This window comes from Paramisgurnus dabryanus, chromosome 17 (assembly GCF_030506205.2).
Source record: "Paramisgurnus dabryanus chromosome 17, PD_genome_1.1, whole genome shotgun sequence".
Classification (NCBI taxonomy): domain Eukaryota; kingdom Metazoa; phylum Chordata; class Actinopteri; order Cypriniformes; family Cobitidae; genus Paramisgurnus; species Paramisgurnus dabryanus.
This window is the reverse complement of record NC_133353.1, coordinates 6,816,584-6,834,877: the sequence shown is the minus strand read 5'-3', so window position 1 is coordinate 6,834,877 and position 18,294 is coordinate 6,816,584. Positions and strand designations below refer to the sequence as shown.

The 18,294-nt window shown below is 38.9% G+C and overlaps 1 protein-coding gene across 1 annotated transcript in view; it reads left to right on the top strand.

Annotated features, from left to right (window-relative positions):
• akap6 (A kinase (PRKA) anchor protein 6) overlaps positions 1 to 18,294 on the top strand; it is a 157,913-nt gene that overhangs the window by 137,557 nt on the left and 2,062 nt on the right. Inside the window, exons 12-14 of the mRNA XM_065253813.1 lie at positions 8,273 to 8,488; positions 11,248 to 14,220; positions 16,571 to 16,690. Coding sequence (XP_065109885.1) covers positions 8,273 to 8,488; positions 11,248 to 14,220; positions 16,571 to 16,690 — 3,309 coding nt within the window. The remainder of the gene's footprint in view (positions 1 to 8,272; positions 8,489 to 11,247; positions 14,221 to 16,570; positions 16,691 to 18,294) is intronic.

The following is an 18,294-nucleotide window of genomic DNA, read 5'->3' as shown; positions in this document are numbered from 1 at the left end:
CGTGCAACCGAAGATTTTCAAGATCTCCACTCTGGCCGGAGTTCTTAGAAACAATCGGTTTCAGAGGCGAGTTCTCCGTTTGCGTGTAAACGAGGGGCACAAACGAAGGTAAATCTCTCAGTTTTTAAAAATAACCATGTACGTGTAAACAGAGCCTTAATTTTACGCAAAATCCAATATCCGCCGTGATATTCTTTCATCTTTTCTCCCTTTTTTCCCAAACGCGATAAACGCCAGTCCTCCTTCTCTCCAGAATGCAATAAATCCACTCAACAAATCACAGCGCACCATTCCACGAATTATAAACAATAATGGCGGCGCGTTGAATACACACAGAATCCTAGTTTTCCTCATCTACTTTATACTTCGTGATCAACAAACAAACAAAACCAAAATAATACTTTTGTTGGTCCCTGACAGGGAAGAAACGTAAGCCATCAAAATCGAATAATTTACGCGAGAGGCACTTGGGAGAAGGAAAAATGCCGGCTGTTGCTTGTTCTCCCGACAGCATCAAGCTTCTGTCATGCTAACACATTGACCCCAGGGAATCTTATGAAAAACTTTACATTATTTTACTCAAAGTCAACGAAAATCAAACAGGACCAAAACATTTAACAGATGATCGCTGTCAAAAAAGTTCAGCGACGACGTCCCAAGTATAACCGCAGCAATGACAGTGTTCTTAATATGACAAAGTACGTTTCTGGATATTTACTGGAACCATTCCCCCCTAGCCGAGACTAGGTGTGTATCAAATAGTGTGGATTTCTGGTACTTGGGAAAGCAAGAAAAGTCTGTGTCCATTCAGACAGTTCTTGCAGCTCATCCAAAGACATCTACAACTCCCAACCACGTTCCTATTAAAGACGTTCCACCAGAGAATTAAACTAAATGGAAACCAGACTGAAACTTTGCAGCAGTATTTGAGTCAGAGTTCATCTCCTGACACCTCTGATGAGCCCGTCACAGCGTGGTGCCCGGGGCTTCATCCTCAGGGTCCCGTCCGGCTGATTGAATGTGACGGCACAGATATAATATCAATACCTTCTCCATGATTAGGAATAAGAAACTCCTGTTCTTTGGCAAGTGCTAACCACATTAAGTCCTGGGCCGGGCGCGCAGAAGCGTCGAGCGCAGAGTTAGCGTCTCATCAGCCGGTAATGGGGAGCAGTCAGGTGACAGACTTGTTCATTACACACACAATCGACTGGACGCACACACACACCCACAGTCGTATTTTTCATTATATGTCGCTTTCATTTACAGGCACTAATGAGAAAATGTCTTCAATGATGGCGCTCGCCTGCCATTTGTTTGCTTTGGTGCGGTAAAGAGGACGCGTGACGTTCGTAAGACATTAGTCTCATTTTGAAAACGCTGTCAGTTTTTGTGTAAAAGAGAAAAATAATTAAAAAATAAGCAGGGTTATATCGGAGGAAGGTCACTCGCAAACTGACTCGAATGCATTTGATCTCGGTAATTTGGACGTTTTCAGAAAAAGGCAAACTGAATGCAAAACAGGATCGTTTAGCGTGAACTTTCCACTGTGTAATAAGACTAATGTCAATGGTGACAGGTGAATTTCTTCTCAGTTTTTCTTCAGCTTTGGGCATGGACTTCTCATGGACATTTTCATTAAAACCTTTCTGTATAAAGATTGCATTAAAACGTAGAGTTTTTTTATTCTGCCTTCAAATACTGATTTGAGAGACATTTGAAAAAGTTCATCAATTCTGTACATCATTTGAGAAGTGATGGATAAAAAAAGTTTGGATTGGAGAAATGACTGTGATGCATGTACCTTCACTACAGTATGTTAGTTTACATCTTACAGAAATGTAAGTTTATTTCTTAAGCGTGCAGGTTGCTTTTATTTTCCATTGACACTGCAGTGCTATTTCTCTTTATTAGCGTGTTGGAATCGAAACAGTTGAGATGCTGAGAAGACATTGAGTCTGACAGACTTTGATGAAAGTCGAGGCAGTCTGAGCTCGGGGAGCGTGTGCGAGAACAAACGTCCGTCACGAATTCGTTGTACTCATTTGCGATAACAAGTGCTTGTGGCTTTAATTGACTTAATCAACAAATAGAATTAATCAGAGATTTCTGAATATCCACTGGGTCACCGTCGGTGCCGGATTCTCGTGTCCTTGCCGTCACTGGAGGGGTTTTGGGCTGCGCTCCTCAATCTCGGCGAGATTAATTGAAAATGTTAAAATTGCATCGGCTGTAAAGAGCGAGATGAAGCGTGTGCTCGTTTTCCCACAGGGGAGGAAGGAAAACAAATACCCGGAAAACTAAAGTGTGGGACTGTCGTTGGAATTTTGAATCCTCCTGAATGCGTGTCAGCAAAGGCGTGTGTCACTTTAACTCTTCTTAAAAATGTCGGCTTAAATTTTAATGAAAAATTAGGTGGGAGGAAGAGATGGGAAACTGTAGAGGCTTTAGGCCTGATTTTGTGCTGAATAAAGAGATAAGCAGTTTTTGGTGAAGCACTCTTGGGAGGTCTGTGTGTAATACACATGCATCTTCACAGCTCGCTTCTCCGCCTCAGGTGTGATTACAGATTCTGATAGCGAGAGACCTGTAGATTAATACTGTACAGCAGATGGATTTAGTCGCACGATAACGGTCGGGGTGCGATGAGCGAGAATAGTCATCTCATGCGTTCTGGAGATTGTGTTAGCGCACAGGCGCGCGCCGAGACAGCTGATCCTATGATAGCTTTATTAAAAAGCACCTGATAGATGATCAGGTCGTCTGTTCTGAAGATCACAACGATGATGGACAAGCGAGGGATGGCTATTTATGTTTCGTTTCTGTCAGTCTTTCTCGATATACTGCCAGAGGACATTTTTATTGCTCAGAGGGTTACTCTTCATAGCTCAATGGACTTCTCAATTTATGTGAACTGGAGTGCCTTGAAAAGCATTGACTTAAACACACTACTACCTTAGATTACTGCTTTAATGAAATGGTGGCATACAGCTAAGCTAAAAGAAATACAAATTAATACTACTAATAATAATAATAACAATAAAAATGTAAAAAAACAAAATTACTACAAATATACCGTAGAATATACACCTTACTTAAAGGTGACTGACATGACACCTTCATAATCATGACACGTGTCCTAAACATGAAGGAGATTTTATGACAATGGTCATTAAGTGTCATTTGTTCAGTTATGTAATTTTTAATGCAAAGATGACATTGTTTGAATTGTCTTTGTTATGACAACTTGACAAAAACCAATACATCATAACTACGTCATAAATCTGTCATTAAAATGACATAGCACAATAATGATCAAACTTAAGAAATTGCCTAGCTTTATGGGTTAAACATTACATTAAACTGTCATTTAAATGTCATTAAGTGTATATGTCAAATAATTTTAAATACCTTAACAAAATGCAACAGACACGTCATATTATTATACTTAATTTTATTTATGTGCACAATACATAAAAACTGAAAACCAACAGAATTCTGACATAAAAGAAAAAATGAATAAAACATTTAATCAATTCAATTTAACGTAATTAACTTTGCATTGATATGGACCCACGGCTGTATGGCTTAACCCATTATTGTACTGTTTTCATTTAATTTTATGTCAATTGGTCTCCAAATGCAATAAAATATAATTTTATCAATTTTAATTATTATTATTATTGAATGACTGATTTTATTTGTTAAACACATAAAAACATTATGAACTAAAGAATATACATGATGTAGTTATAAAACTATTTGACAGAGTATTAACACTTAATGACATTTTAATGACAAATTATATTTGTACCACTGTAGTTGAGGTCAAGAAAAATATTCATGACGCTGTTATAAAACTTTATGACAGAGTATTAGCACATCACTGGTAAAAAGTGGTCAGTTATGTTGTCTTGGTAATGTCAAGTTGTCATAACAAAGACATCTCAAACAATGTCATCTTTGCATTAAAAATGACACAATTGAACAAATGACACTTAATGACAGTTGTCATAAACATGCATAAAATCTTCTTCATGTTCATGACACATGTCATGATTATGAATGTGTCATGTCAGTCTTATGAACACCCCTTCAAATAAAATGTTACCAAATATACAAGTATCAAATATTAATTATTTATATTAATAATCTTTTTTCAGCCTTTTTTATTTATGTTCTCAAATGTTTCTTCTTTATTTAGAAAGTAAAAGTGCTATAAATTATAATAATTCGTGACCACATAACCATAAGGGTACATTTTTTGAAATTCTGATTTATACATCATCAATATTTAGGACAGTATTTGGCCGAGATACAACTATTTGAAAATCTGAGGGTGCAAAAATATAGTCCTTAGCAACACGTATTACTAATGATAAAAAATATTTTTTTATATATTTACGGAAGGAAATGTTCTAAATATCTTCATGGAGCATGATTTTTACTTAATATACTAAAGATTTTTGGCCTAAAAAAATCTGTAATTTTGACCCATGTATTGTTGGCTATTGCTATAAATGAAGAGTTTGGTTCCAAAACCCCATTTTAATAAATAAATGAGTTACCACCAAAATTCTATATCCGCCGTGTTATTCTGTCATCTTTTCTCCCTTTTTTCACAAACCGCAACAAACGCCAGTCCCCCTTCTCTGCAGAATGGATTCAATAGATTTACAGCATTTTGAAAAAGAAAACTTGTCATGGATTTATTGCATTTTCAGAAAAAATAATAAATCTTTGAAAATCAAATTATGGATTAGAATTTTTAATGTTATTATGACCTAAAGAGGCTATGTAAATAGTGGTATTCATCTTGTCACTTTCTTGGTATAGAAAACACATTTTTATCCAAATTAGTCGAAATGGATTTATTGCATTTTAGAACCAAACTCTTGAAGTAAACCCTTGCAACTTATGGCTGGTTTTGTGGTCAAGGGTCACATATAGCTAATAAATGAACATGAATAGGATAGATCAGATTATTTGGTGTTAAAAGTATTTAATAAAACATTCCCATAATTATGATTGCAGACTATGGTATTTTAGCAGATCTGAAGTCTATTAAAGCTCTAGAAGAGACACATGTGTGGTTATTTGGATGTTTCTCTCAAAAGATCCATCTGAGATGCAGGAGACTTAAGAAAAACACCCCATTTGCCTTTCGTTTGTCTTCTTGCTGACTCAAGAGTAACAATTGAGCTATTAAAGAGATGTGATATGTGATTTTTCAGCCTTTCACAATATATTCTCTCTCTCTCTCTCTTTCTTTCGTTCTTTTGATTTGACTGAGGCAACAGGGTCCATTGGCTAGCGGCCAGCATCTCAGCCATAGAACTGGGCTTGTGACTGAAATGGACTCATTGTGTAGACTCGCACACTGGGGTGGGATGGGGAGGCAGATTACTCCACCGCACCGGGTATTTGAAAAAGCTTTTTAGCAAATATCGGCGCATTATACTTCACTTTGTCAATACGGCTAGACTCGATAGGAGAGAAATCAGTTTATGAGACTCTGCAATGCAAAAACAATGAAGCATCATTTCAGAGGAGGCTGGATGTCTAAAAGTGCCATTAAACGTTTAATGATGTGATCCCCAGTTTGGGTTGTTTCAACCGATGGTTTGATCAAATATGGACATTTTCTAGGTTTATTTAAACAACAATGGGTTGAAATAACTTAGCATTTTTTTTAGAGTTTGTTTAATCTGGGTGGACCACTAGTAGTGATTGGAAATATTTATGGGCTACAGTATATTTTGACATGCACTGTAAAGAATAATATCATATTAAACATATATTACACAGCTTCTGAATGCTGTGCATAGATGAAGGAATGCAGCATTTTCGATGCAGGCACTAGCAGCAAGGGCATTACGACAAGCTCCATATATGCTATACAACTTTAGCGGTAACAGCTAGATGGTCAGTAATGTTTGCTACGTCAGAATTTATTCTGAAAATGCATTTCCATCTCCTAGTATTCACATTTACTCTTTTTCGCACAAGTCAAAAACCACCTTAAGTGAGTGTAACTTTTTTGCAAATTAACTCTTTCCTTGCCATTGATGAATTATCTCGTCAATTAAGAGAAAACATTTGCATGAAAAAAAATTATTCCTGATGAGTTTTTATGGTTGTCTGTAATACTGCAATTATTATTTATAAATAAACTGAAGCAATTTTTTTAAAATAAATATTACACTACATTTATGTTTTGATAATTGTTCTGAATCTGATCTCTAACAATATTCCTTCACAAAAATGCAATATTTTTGATGAAAAAATATATTTTTTAAGACCTTTAATAAAACAGGTTGCTAAACAGCAAAAAAAGATTTTCAAGAAAAAAAGGTCTTAGTATTTTTTTCTTGTTTTCAGTAAAAATGTCTACAATTTTTTAAATTAAGATGCTTTTTCTTGATGAGCAAAACGACCCAAGCAAAAAAGTCTAGTTTTTAGACCGAAAATATCAAATGTAACTCTTTTGCCGCCATTGATGAAATATCTCGTCAATCAAGAGAAAAAGCTTCCCTGCCAATGACGAGTATTTCCGGCTCTCTGCAATACCGCTATTATCCTTTTTAACTTTTTTACTTTTTAAACCCGGAAGTATTGTCCGTGTCCGTGTCTGTTTTAAAGATCGCTCTGAATGGGATCTCGATGAAAAGTCCGTCACAAAAATGGAATTATCTCTGCTTTTTGCTCAAAATGTGGTGTTTTTGCAGAAACCTACCCATATTCTGGCGCTGGCTGGCAACTTTTTTTTAAAACGCTGGCGGCGAATGAGTTAAGTGATTTTGTGCATAAAACAAGCAAAAAGATCTGCCAATGGAGTAAGCAAATTTTTCTTGAATTTTTTTTTATTTAGTGTTTAAGAAAAATTTTCAAGATTTTTTTGCTTACCCAATGGCAGATTTTTTTGCTGGTTTTATGCACAAAATCACTTACATTTTTTGGTCTAAAAACTAAACTTTTTCTTGGGTCGTTTAGCTCATCAAGAAAATACATATTGATTCAAGACTTTATAGATATTTTTACTGAAAACAAGACAAAAATACTAAGAATTTTTTTCTTGAAAAATTTTTTTTGCATTGTATGTACTGTACCCCATGTACAGTGTGCTCATGGGTAAAATAAAAGCCCATTTGAGTGTTTCCTGACTGTCAAAGTTTGAGCTCTTAGGTTTGATGTCTCTATCAGTTGAGTACAATCCTCTACTGCTGTCTGGCACATCGCCATCCCACTTTACAGTCTCATTACCTGTTTAAAAGACACAGGAGACAGAGATATGCTAAAACAGAGGAGAAGAGCACTCCAGGAAAAATAAAATCCAATTTAAATGTAATAGTGAAATGTACTGGTGTTTAATATTTATTGGAAAATGTACAGAAAATGTAAGACGATGCTTTTTGAGGCTGTCGGGATTTACATAAATTGTTCTCTGAATGTTTTCGTCCCGCCGTCTATTCGCGAAGCAGCCGCTGCATATTTTAAAAGGGGTTCTGGGTACAGGTGAGAGACTATCTTATAAAACACACAGAGACACCAGAGATCTCCACAGCAGTGTGTTTCTCTGTAAGAGACTGTATATGCTCTGGTGATTTCATTAAATCAGTGTCATTGCTGGACTGAGAGTATGGGAATACTGAAGCTTTGGCCTTTTAATATTTAATTCTGTCGTGTTTATGGAGAGAGGGGATCGTGATTTATGTGCTCCTGACAGCCGCAATTGTTGAGAAGATTTTATCAAGCGCGCAGGAGTCTTTATTTCTCTCTCTGTGTGATCGGTTATTCCCTTAGAAAAACACTAGCGTGAGATTTACATACATCACTATATTAAAAAACAGTTGTAGTACAATCAGAAGGTCTTTATTAACTCATTGGAGCCATGTGGATTACTTCTGTGAAGGATGGATGCACTTTTTTTGTTCCCTGGTCCCAGTATAAAGCTTGGAAGAGCAAGGACATTTTTTTAAATAACTAATTGTGTTCTTCTAAAAATATATATTCATGTACATTGAGGATAGCTTGATGGGGAGTAAATAATGGGGTAATATTCATTATTCGCTGTAGTATCGCCTAGATTCAATGAGTTAGTTAAACTTTTTACTAGTTTACAATTTGCTGAACTTCATTGACTGTATTAAATTGTTTTAGTGCTACACTAGCAAAGCTTTTATTGTATTAACATATCAACCCTTCTCTTAACCAGATCCATCCAAAGCTTTTGTGTATTAAAAAGATGATTGAACTGTCTCCGTCTTTTCAGGCTCTCTGTATGGAGATCCGGGGCAGACGGAGAGGTGTTTCCTCAGTGCTGAGGCTCTGTCAGAAGCTGCTGGACGGACCCGAGCGTCAGAGCTCAGAGACGGATCGACAGTCACTGCAACTGGTCCAGGTCAACCTGGAGAGACGCTGGGAAGCTATCGTCATGCAGGTGCTTCAGTGGCAGACCAGACTCCAGCGTACTCTGGGTCAAGACCAGGTCACGTATACTTTACAATATAGTTTAAGATGCACTACATGAACAAGGTGCCGCCGGTTCGATAATTGTTGTATAAAGATCTAGGCCGGTTTCTTTTTTTATGTAATTGGTTAATTAAAGACTCCCATGCACGGTGAAGTGCAATGATAAAGGTGGGCTGTTTTCAGAGCAATGCATGGGATGTCTAGTGTTTGAATGTTTTGAATAGTATACCTCAGTGGGTCTCAAACTATTTCGGCCCCCCTTGTATACTGTGCATCTATCTGTGTCCCCCCAAAAGAAAATTTATGACATAAAACATTCTAAGTCTTAAAATTTTTATTAAAGCAAACATATTAAATTATACAATATAGTGCTGTTGGTTAGTAACCTCATTTTTTTGGAGGTTTATTTACACAGAATTTATGATAAACGTATTTCATAAAATGTCATAAGGTTGAACTACGCGCTCATAAGGCGTAGTCTGTAAGCGGTTCTAGGTAGGGCGTAATCAATGTGACATCACATTGATAGGGTATCCCCAACAGCCTATTTTGTGTGACTGTTGCCGTTAAAAGGAGATTACACAAAGAAGAATAGATGGATTTGTATAATAACAGGATGTTTCTGCACACACACTGGCGAGTCATTTTCTGCTAGAAACACATTTTTTAGGTTAGGGGGGCTTTAAATAATGGCGCAAATGTAGTTATAACACGTGCGCAAACATTAGTAAATTGCGTTGCATGAATAATTTAAATTATCTACTCCCATAATTTTTGCATCTTAAAGGGGAACTCCTAGAAAGCATATGCAATAAGATCAGTCACAAAAATAACTAGACCACACCTTTTCAGTCATTATTTAACTATAAAAGGATAGTTTGCGCTGGTAGGAAATTTGGCCCTTAATCTTAGATATGCAAAGCCTTCAAACTGCAATTCTGTTGTCATTGTCACCCAAATAAAGTTCGGATGGGATTTCTGCCATTTTTTTCCTGCCGTGATCATCCACTGTTTTTAAACAAGACCGATGTCTGATAGTTGGAACATTTTGCTTTTATCTGCCAATACTGATTATAGGACGATACAACAGTGCATTCGTATATTAGAAGACAGAGACATAAGAAAAAACATTTCTTAAATTACTTGGTATTATTGCATTTTTTGTTTCATTTGGCTGTACATTGTCTTCTACAGTGTAAAATATGGCAACGTTTTAATTTGAAAGGACAACCTATTTGTCATGTTCTCATTTTATTCAATCCACTGTTTGCCGTGTATGCAAAGGAAGCGGTCTAAAGTATGACCATATCTTAAAGCTGAAATACACACTGCTGGTACTATAGAGCAGAATAGCTGTAACAGCACAATAAATATGATCTATAAGAGGCCATACATTATTCTTGAATACACCGAGAAATAAGACGGTGGCTGGATTCGTTCCCCAGATACTCACTGTAGTGTGATCTCAATCGATTACAGAGGTTGCCAGAAAGAACTGTTCCTAATCTAATGAGTAACCTGCAATATAATAGCATAATCTCGTGTCTCCATCCCACAGTTAAAGGGAGAAAGTGTCTCGAGGGCCAGAATCCACATGGCCATTATAGCATAACATAACATGTGCATATGTTTACAGCGGTATAAAAAGACTTCCCGTCCTTAAAACGGAACCCTTAACTCGTCTCTTTATTGTGTGTGCGAGACCGTTACAGTGCGTGTTAACAGTGAAGCGGGTCGAGGGCCAGACTTCGCCTTTTGTCATGTAGATGTTGTGCATTCCTGCATGGCAGCAGTTGGGCTCTGGGGAGGCGCGCAGAAAAGCCCGGCAACCTGTTTGTGAACGTCCACTCACTTACACGGGAAGACAAATGACTCGCCCCTCGCACAGGCTGACCTTGCGGGCCTGAAGTGCAATTTCACTTTTTGCGGGCGCGAAACAGAGGAAAAGAAAAATAATGGGGAGAGTTTGTTTTTGTAAATACAGTACACTTTGTGAAATGATAAAATAGCTGACTGTTGAATGCTTCAGGAGGCCTTGTTCACCAGGAGTCGCAAATGGTTTTCCGGTGCTTAATCTTTCATGGGTTTCTGGAAGTTTTTTTTTGTCAGGATATCATGGGTTTGGTTTGAAGGTCACTGTAGGTACCCTATGGTTTTAATATTAGCTTTAACTTTCTTTCAAAGAGGTGCTGTACAGTACCAGTAAGAGTGGTAAGCTTTCGTATAAATAATAAATTAGCAGTGACTCCATTCATCCCGAAAATCCCTTACAATACTGGACTGCCTTAATCTCCATTAATATAACAAAACTAATGACTTTTGTAATGGCATAGCTGAACATGGTATTTAGTCAATGTGATTAAACTGTTATGTGGTCCAACTGGGGTACAAATGTTAGCTGAGGTGGCTTACTGAAACTATTTTTATTGGATTAAACTGATTGATTGTTCTCACAGTTGGAGTATTTTTTATGCGCTGGTGATCCAAGGCTTTGCATTAGTGTTTCCCACATCAGCAGAAAGAGAATTAACAGAGATCTAATAAAAATTCATTATAGGGGATATATGACATACAAAGCAAGTGTTACATTTGCCAGTTTATTATTAGATTAATGAGATAAAGAGGATCAAATAAATAAACTGTCTTTCTGCATGAACAACAAGTTCTGTAAAGAAATTTGCATTTAATCTCATTAAAAGTAGAGGCTGGTTGATTTCAGGGCTGTTACGAAAATAACTTTACCCCCTCAATGACACGTTTTTGTATCCGCTGCAGGTCCCGGGAAACCTGATTGAACCTTCACTCATGGACCTTCATGGCCAGACAGAAGACTCCTGGGAATGGGATGAGATGGACATGACCATTGGCGACGAGACGCAGGAGTTAAACGCTGAATCTGAAATGCACCCAGATTCCCCAACGGAGCCGACGGTGTTGTCCCCAAATGACAGACGGAGCGGTGCAACCTTCAACACGATGGAGGAGGAGGAGAATGCCACATCATCTCGTGTTTATCAAGTGTACAGTCTGCATGAAGTAGAATTCTACCATCAACCCCAATATCAACACAAATCATCTTCAACCAAAGTTCAGCAGCCCCTTTTGAAGAGCTTGAGTGTGGACTCCTCTTTCTCCTCTGCTGAATCCCTGCCTGATATCCTGGGAGAACTGCTAAAGGGGAATCGTGAGTCGGCCAGGAGATCGGAGAGCGAAAGTGGGATAGTGAGCGAAGGAGACACAGAGACCACCGGTAACTCTGAGGTTTGCCTGCTCTTACAAAGTGATGATCCAAAGGTGTGCGTTACTTTAACTCCACCCACCGTTGAAGACTCAATAAATGAAGACAGAGTCTCAGATGAAGTCATAGACAGGGTTTTGGAGCGTGCTAATAAGTGTGTAGAATATGGAGACAGTCTCACCATTGGGAAGAGAGACCAGCGATTGCACATGATGAGGAAGAAGAGGGAGGAGTGTAGAGAGAATAGGAAGAAACACTTCATTGATGACCACAGCATAAATCCTGACAACTACAACACAAAAGATGATCAAAGGCTAATCATAGAGAAAAAGCTCAGAAAGGAGTTTGCACAGCTGTCCCAGGGTTCCTCCCTTGATTCCCTTTATGCAGTTGGAGAGTTATTTCCATCGAGCAAAGAGACACTTACTCGTAGCACATCCCTGGAAAGCTGGCTTTCTCCGTGTAAGAGCATGGAGGAGGGCGGTAGCAGAGAAAGCCTAAGGGACAATGGATCGTCTGTGGAGTCCACAGGTGAGCTCAGCAGGAGAACTTTGGAACTGTTAAAGCGACTTGAAAACATCCAGAACCCTCTTGCTCAGAAGATGACGCGGAGCGTCTCTGACGTAACGCTCCAGAACAGCTGGTTGTGGCGTGGGCCGCGCTCCGCCGGCGCTCCATCCTCTATAAACGAGAGCTCTGCAGCCTCTCTGACAGAGCTGAGCAGCACCGAAGACTCTTCTGTGGCATCCGAAGACCTTGCCGTGCAAATGAACCGGCGCGTTGCCGCCGAATCGAATGCATCCTTTCGGAAGCATTGCCGTGGCCAGCAACAAAATGAAGAGGGAGACGCGAGCATCAGTATGGTTGTCAACGTGTCTTGCACTTCAGCCTGTACAGACGATGAGGAAGACAGCGACCTTCTTTCAAGTTCTACTCTGACTCTTACTGAGGAAGAGCTTGGTATTAAAGACGACGACTCGAGTGTCACCTCAGAGGAAGAGTACATTGAAGGCCCCTTTGGGTTGGACTATACAAAGGGCGAGTTTCAGAGCTGGATAAAACCTAGATTCTCTCAGTGCAGAGAGAAAAACGAGGCAGATCTTGTGGATGAACTGCAGTGTGGCACACTGTCTAAAGAAATTCCCATCAAAACCGCCAACGACCGACAGTTTCTTAGCCGGTCAGCGCTGAAACTCTTGGAAGCTGACACTAATGCTAAAAATGAGAGCCTTAATCAAAAGGATGTGGGCAAGGACGCCACCAGGAGCTACATCAGTCGATTTGCGGACGACATGGAGAATGGAAATGTTGAGAGCGTTCAAAGCAAAGGAAAGGATGAAGATCTGAATGAAGAGCTGCTACGGGAGGAGGGAAGTTTACTTACCCGGAAGGGCGAGTCATTTAAAGGCTATTACATGACAGATGGTGTAAACGTCATCAAAAGTGATACGTTTACCACCACCACTCCATCCTCTTGCGAACAGCTTAGCTTGAACTCCAAAGAGTTATCGCTGGATGTGCAGCTGAAAGGAGAGCTTCCCTGTCACAATTCTCAACGTCCTTCCCCATCTATCTCCCCAGCGGAGGAGTGCTCCGGGTTGGCAGCACATGCTCACAGCCGACAAAAACAGCTTACTGCCTTTCTGAACGACGTCCATGAGAACCATCAGGAATGCACTTCGGATAGCTGCGGCCACCCTGTTTTCGACTCCGAAGAGACGAAAGCCGAAAACGTCCATGACTTTGTGATGGAGATCATTGACATGACATCCATGGCCCTGAAAACCAAAGAGACGCAGGCCGATCAGCCCGCTGAGGTTTCTAGCCCAACATCTGTGTCTCAGATCAAAGAGAAGGTACTCGAGCACTCCCATAGGTTTATCCACCTGCGCAAGGGGGACTTCTACTCCTATCTGTCACTCTCCTCACACGACAGCGATTGCGGAGAGGTCAGCACTTGCACGGAGGACAAGAGCACCACTCCGATCTTATCCGGTACACCAGATATCCGTGACGAAGAGCCGCTCTTCGAGGCCTGCACGGAGGAAGTGTACCTAGGTCCTCCTCTCTGTTACAGCATGTCCATTAACAAACGGCCCACGAGATGCAGCGCCAAACTACCAGAGCCTCTCCAAAGCTCAGACGAATACCAAAAAGCGCATGGTATTTCTCAAGAAAGTGTAGCTGGTAGCCAGCCGGAGTACCGTAATGAGGCTCCTTATCTTAATCCTTTACCATGCGAAACCCAGATAGATACTGTTGAATGTTTTGCAGATACTAAAATGCTTGAATCCAATATTTCCCCTGTAATGACTAAGATAAGAGTCTCTTGCTCCACTACAAATCCTTTAAAAGGGGAAAGCAGCCTTTATATTAATCCCAAAATTAACTGTCCGCTGATAAGGAGAAGTGATAGTGATGAAAGGGCCCAAGCTTCACAGTTGATGAGACACAAGAATGTCGGGAAAGGGCACAGCTCTCTGCAGGAAGTCAAGTCGACTCATAAACAGGTGCGTTTTGACGTTACGCCGCTCTCTATCTGCTTGTAATGAGAGCGGTGTGAGTTTCTCCCGAATTCATCTCATTGACTAAATATTTATTAGGGTTTTTTTTTTTGTATTCATTTTCTTCCCACCCCTCCCCTCAAGTGCTAATGGAAGAAGGATTTGCGGGCGTAGATTTGAAATTTTAAGGTCTACGGAACAGAATAATCATAATCAGTCAGATTATATTATGATTCATAAGCAAGAATGCAGCGAGGATCATTACTTAATTTCATGACTGAATTAGCATGTATTTGTGTTCTTTTTAAGTCGTTTTCGATTTCATTATGCAAACTCTTCTCTGCTGAATTGCTGCTCTGTCTTTAAATCCTACATTTGACCTTTCATTGGGCGAATTAAGTTCCTACTTTCGAGCTAATCATTGATACTGAAAACAGAGCATTAATGGTTTTATTCATCAATCAGAGTCCAATGTTTTCTTTCGTAATGACATATTGATTTCATTAAAACAGCTAGATAGTTGTTTCATAACAGAAGGGGAACTATTATAATCTTCATCATAACATCCATCTCTCTCTTATTCTGTTTATCTCTCTCTACCATTTTATTTAGTCTCTCTCCCTATCTTATTTCCCCCTCTCTCTCTTAATTTTTTCCTATATAATTAGCTATTTATATGCAAACAACTGTGTGTTCATTGCTAACGCATGTTTTACTGAGGTATGTAAATTGTAAATAAATTAGGGTTAGGGTTAGGATAACTAGGGTTATACAGCATGGGTCTTCAACTGGGGGTCCGTGGTGATATAATGCTGCGTTCCAGAGCCCATCCAAACCAATGGGATATGGGACTTATCCTTTGTGAAGTGTACTAGCTCCTACTTCAAAGCGTTCCAGGCAATTAAAGTGTAACGTAAACTGAAAACATGGATGACCACCGCGCTAAGGTTCATGCTAACCGATAATAACGACATAATTTCACGCAATAATATAAAAAACAAGTTGTGTTAAAATTACAGTGTCTAAAACAACCCAACAAAACTACAGTTTATAGCCTTATTTGTCGAAGCTTTACATCTCACGACGCGAAACTCTATGGGCGCCGCCATTATCCTCCGACTTTCCAATTTTGTGAGGTTGGGGTAGGTCGATCTCCCGTTGAGTTCACAGGTAGGAGGTTCCACTCCGACAGGCCTTCCAGTGCACTTTTCCTAGTTGGAGGTAGGATAAGTCCCACTGGTTTGGATGGGCTCTGGAACGCAGCAGGGGTACTCCAAATATTGTTTGAAAAAAATTATTTTTTATAAATAAAATTAGGAATAAAACAAAAAGGCAGTAATAGGCTAAAAGTAAATGAACCGCAAAAAGTTCCCGTGTTAAAATCTTGTTTTAGTCAAATTAAAATGTTATTTACTATCTGTTCTGTGTATGCCAAAATATATATATTTTAATATCTCTGTAACATAACCACATAATGGGCCTGGCTCAAAATGCGTAATGCTTTGGGGGTCCCTGCCCCCCCTCTCTATACATTAAGGCAGTGGTTCTCAAACCGCCACAAAGAAAATGTATGACATAAAACATTCTAAAACTTTACATTTGAATTAAACAAAACATATTATATTATACAACGTAGTGCTATTGGCTAGTAGTCTTATTTTTCTGAGGTTTAATTACGCAGAATTCATAAATGATAAATGATAAATTAATGTATTTTTTAAAATGTCATACAACTAGGACCCCCTGGCACCATCCACAACCCCCAGTTTGAGAACCACTGCATTAAGGTCCTTGACCTGAGAAAGGTTGAAGACCTCTGAAAGTTTACAATAATTTGTTTACAATTGCATTGGTGATGCAAAATTAGACAATTTACAGAAACGTTAACAGTAATAAAAATAGCCTGATCTCACAAAATATGTGAAATAGTCGCGCATTATTTTGCTTAGTTTTGCGTGACATTGTCACGAATTTCCACCATTTTACGTGCCCGTGCCACGACTTTCTTTTCCGTGTAAGTTTCACGTATTGGTTACTCAACTGTTTTTCCTATTTTTAAACAATTGTCGCTTGACGTTAGGGTTAGAGTTGTGACCGAAGCGACAATTGATTAAGAATAGGAAAAACAGTTGAGTAACCAATACGTGAAACTGACACGGAAAAGAAAGTCGTGGCATGGGCAAGTAAAATGGTGGAAATAAACTAAGCAAAATAATGAGTGACAATTTCACGGAATTTTGTGAGATCAGGTTGAATAAAAACTAAGTAACAATCCACAAATGTAACAATAAGGATTCAGTTCTTGAAAGGAACATTTATTAAACTTTCTCTTTGTTTGTCTGTTTCTCTCTCTCAGCTTGCAAGGTCAGAGACCAGCAGCGATGTCGCGCTGGGCCGCAGGGCTCAGATCAGCGCTCCGCAGACAAATAGCTCATCTGCAGGAAGGGTTGGAGTCAGCAGTAGGCCTCAGGTCAAGGTAGGTGCTATAGGACTCGCTTCAACAAACACAAGCTCTCCTTCTCAGCCACTTGTGAAAAACAGCCGCTGGGCCTTTTCCATGTCGAGCGTTACATCACAAACAACCTCATTTGTCCACCGCGCCTCGTACCGCAAGTTAGTACCGCGTTTCGAAACAGGGCCGTTTTGTGTTTCTCCATTGTTTGTGGCTTATGAAATTCAGCTCGATACAAACCCAAAAGCTTGCCGGGCGATGACGCAAATGCCTGTTCTGGGCTTGACGGTGTTATGGTTTAAATTATAGGACACTTTACATTGTACAGTGATGACACACTTACCAGTAAATTGGTTTGAAAGGCAGTCATTATGTAACACAGGCTGTGTATCCAGTGGATTCGGCCTTTGAATTGTCATCCAGTTTTTCTGCGCTTTTCTTTCTCGACAGAAGAACTGTGCCCTCATCAGAGCGCTGCCGAAATAATGAATGTGTGTTGCTCTGCAATCATTTCTCCTGATGAATAGCATGTACAACAGATGGAAAACTTAAAGAGCTGCTGTCTTACTCTCTCGCTAAAGTCCCGAACACATTGAAATCGGGCAGCTAATACAAATGATGTGTGCAACCGTGGCAAACATAAATGATCTAATGCTAATAGTGATATGATCCGAAGTAAAGGTCGTCTTGAATAATGTTGGTCGTGTGTTTCAGCAGATGCCTGAGGCTTTAGGGACACAGCAAACGGCAGGGAGCACAAACTATCTGTCTTTCAACGGCACACACTATCATATCAGCCCCGTGGCTGTAATGGGTTCAGTACACAGTCAAATGTGGACCGGGACCAAACAAACTAACTAAGAAAATATGTTGTTAATGGTACATCATCATACAACTTTATCTGCGTGATTCTCACAAACTTATTCAGGAAATATCTGGGTCTCATTTTCATCCCAAAATCTAAAGAAAAAAATAGGAAATTATTTTGTTCATTTAAAGGAAGCATATTTTCTCCTACTGAATGGCAGTAGCTTATTGTAAATTGAAATCTATTTCCTTTAGAGTATGTTAAATACGCTGTAAAAAATATTTGTTGGTTCAACTTAATAAATTAAGTTACCAGGTTGATTAAAATTTTGAGTTCATTCAACTTAAAAAGTAGTTGACTCAAACAAATTGTGTAAAAAATTAGGGCTGTCAATCGATTAAAATATTTCATCTAGATTAATGCATGATTGACATGAGTTAACTCGTGATTAATCGCAACTTTACCGCATATTTTTATCTGTTCTATATTTACCTTAATTTAACACTTTTCATGTTTTTAATACTCTAATCAAATACAGATGCTTTATGCAAATGTATGTTTATTATTATTAAAAAAAATCTGCAAAAATCATTTAAAAAAAATTTGAGTTGAAGATTTTTTTAAGGTTCAAATATATTTTACATTTTTTCTTTCTTTTAATGTTTGATTGACATTGAGGCAGACAGCTTTAAGATCTAATATAAAATGATGCATGCTTCAGATGTGTCATTTAGCACGAGGAAGATTGAATATGCATGTTGCGTTAATAGCACAGTAATAAACTTATTAAAATTAATTTATGTTAACATGCTATTTTCCC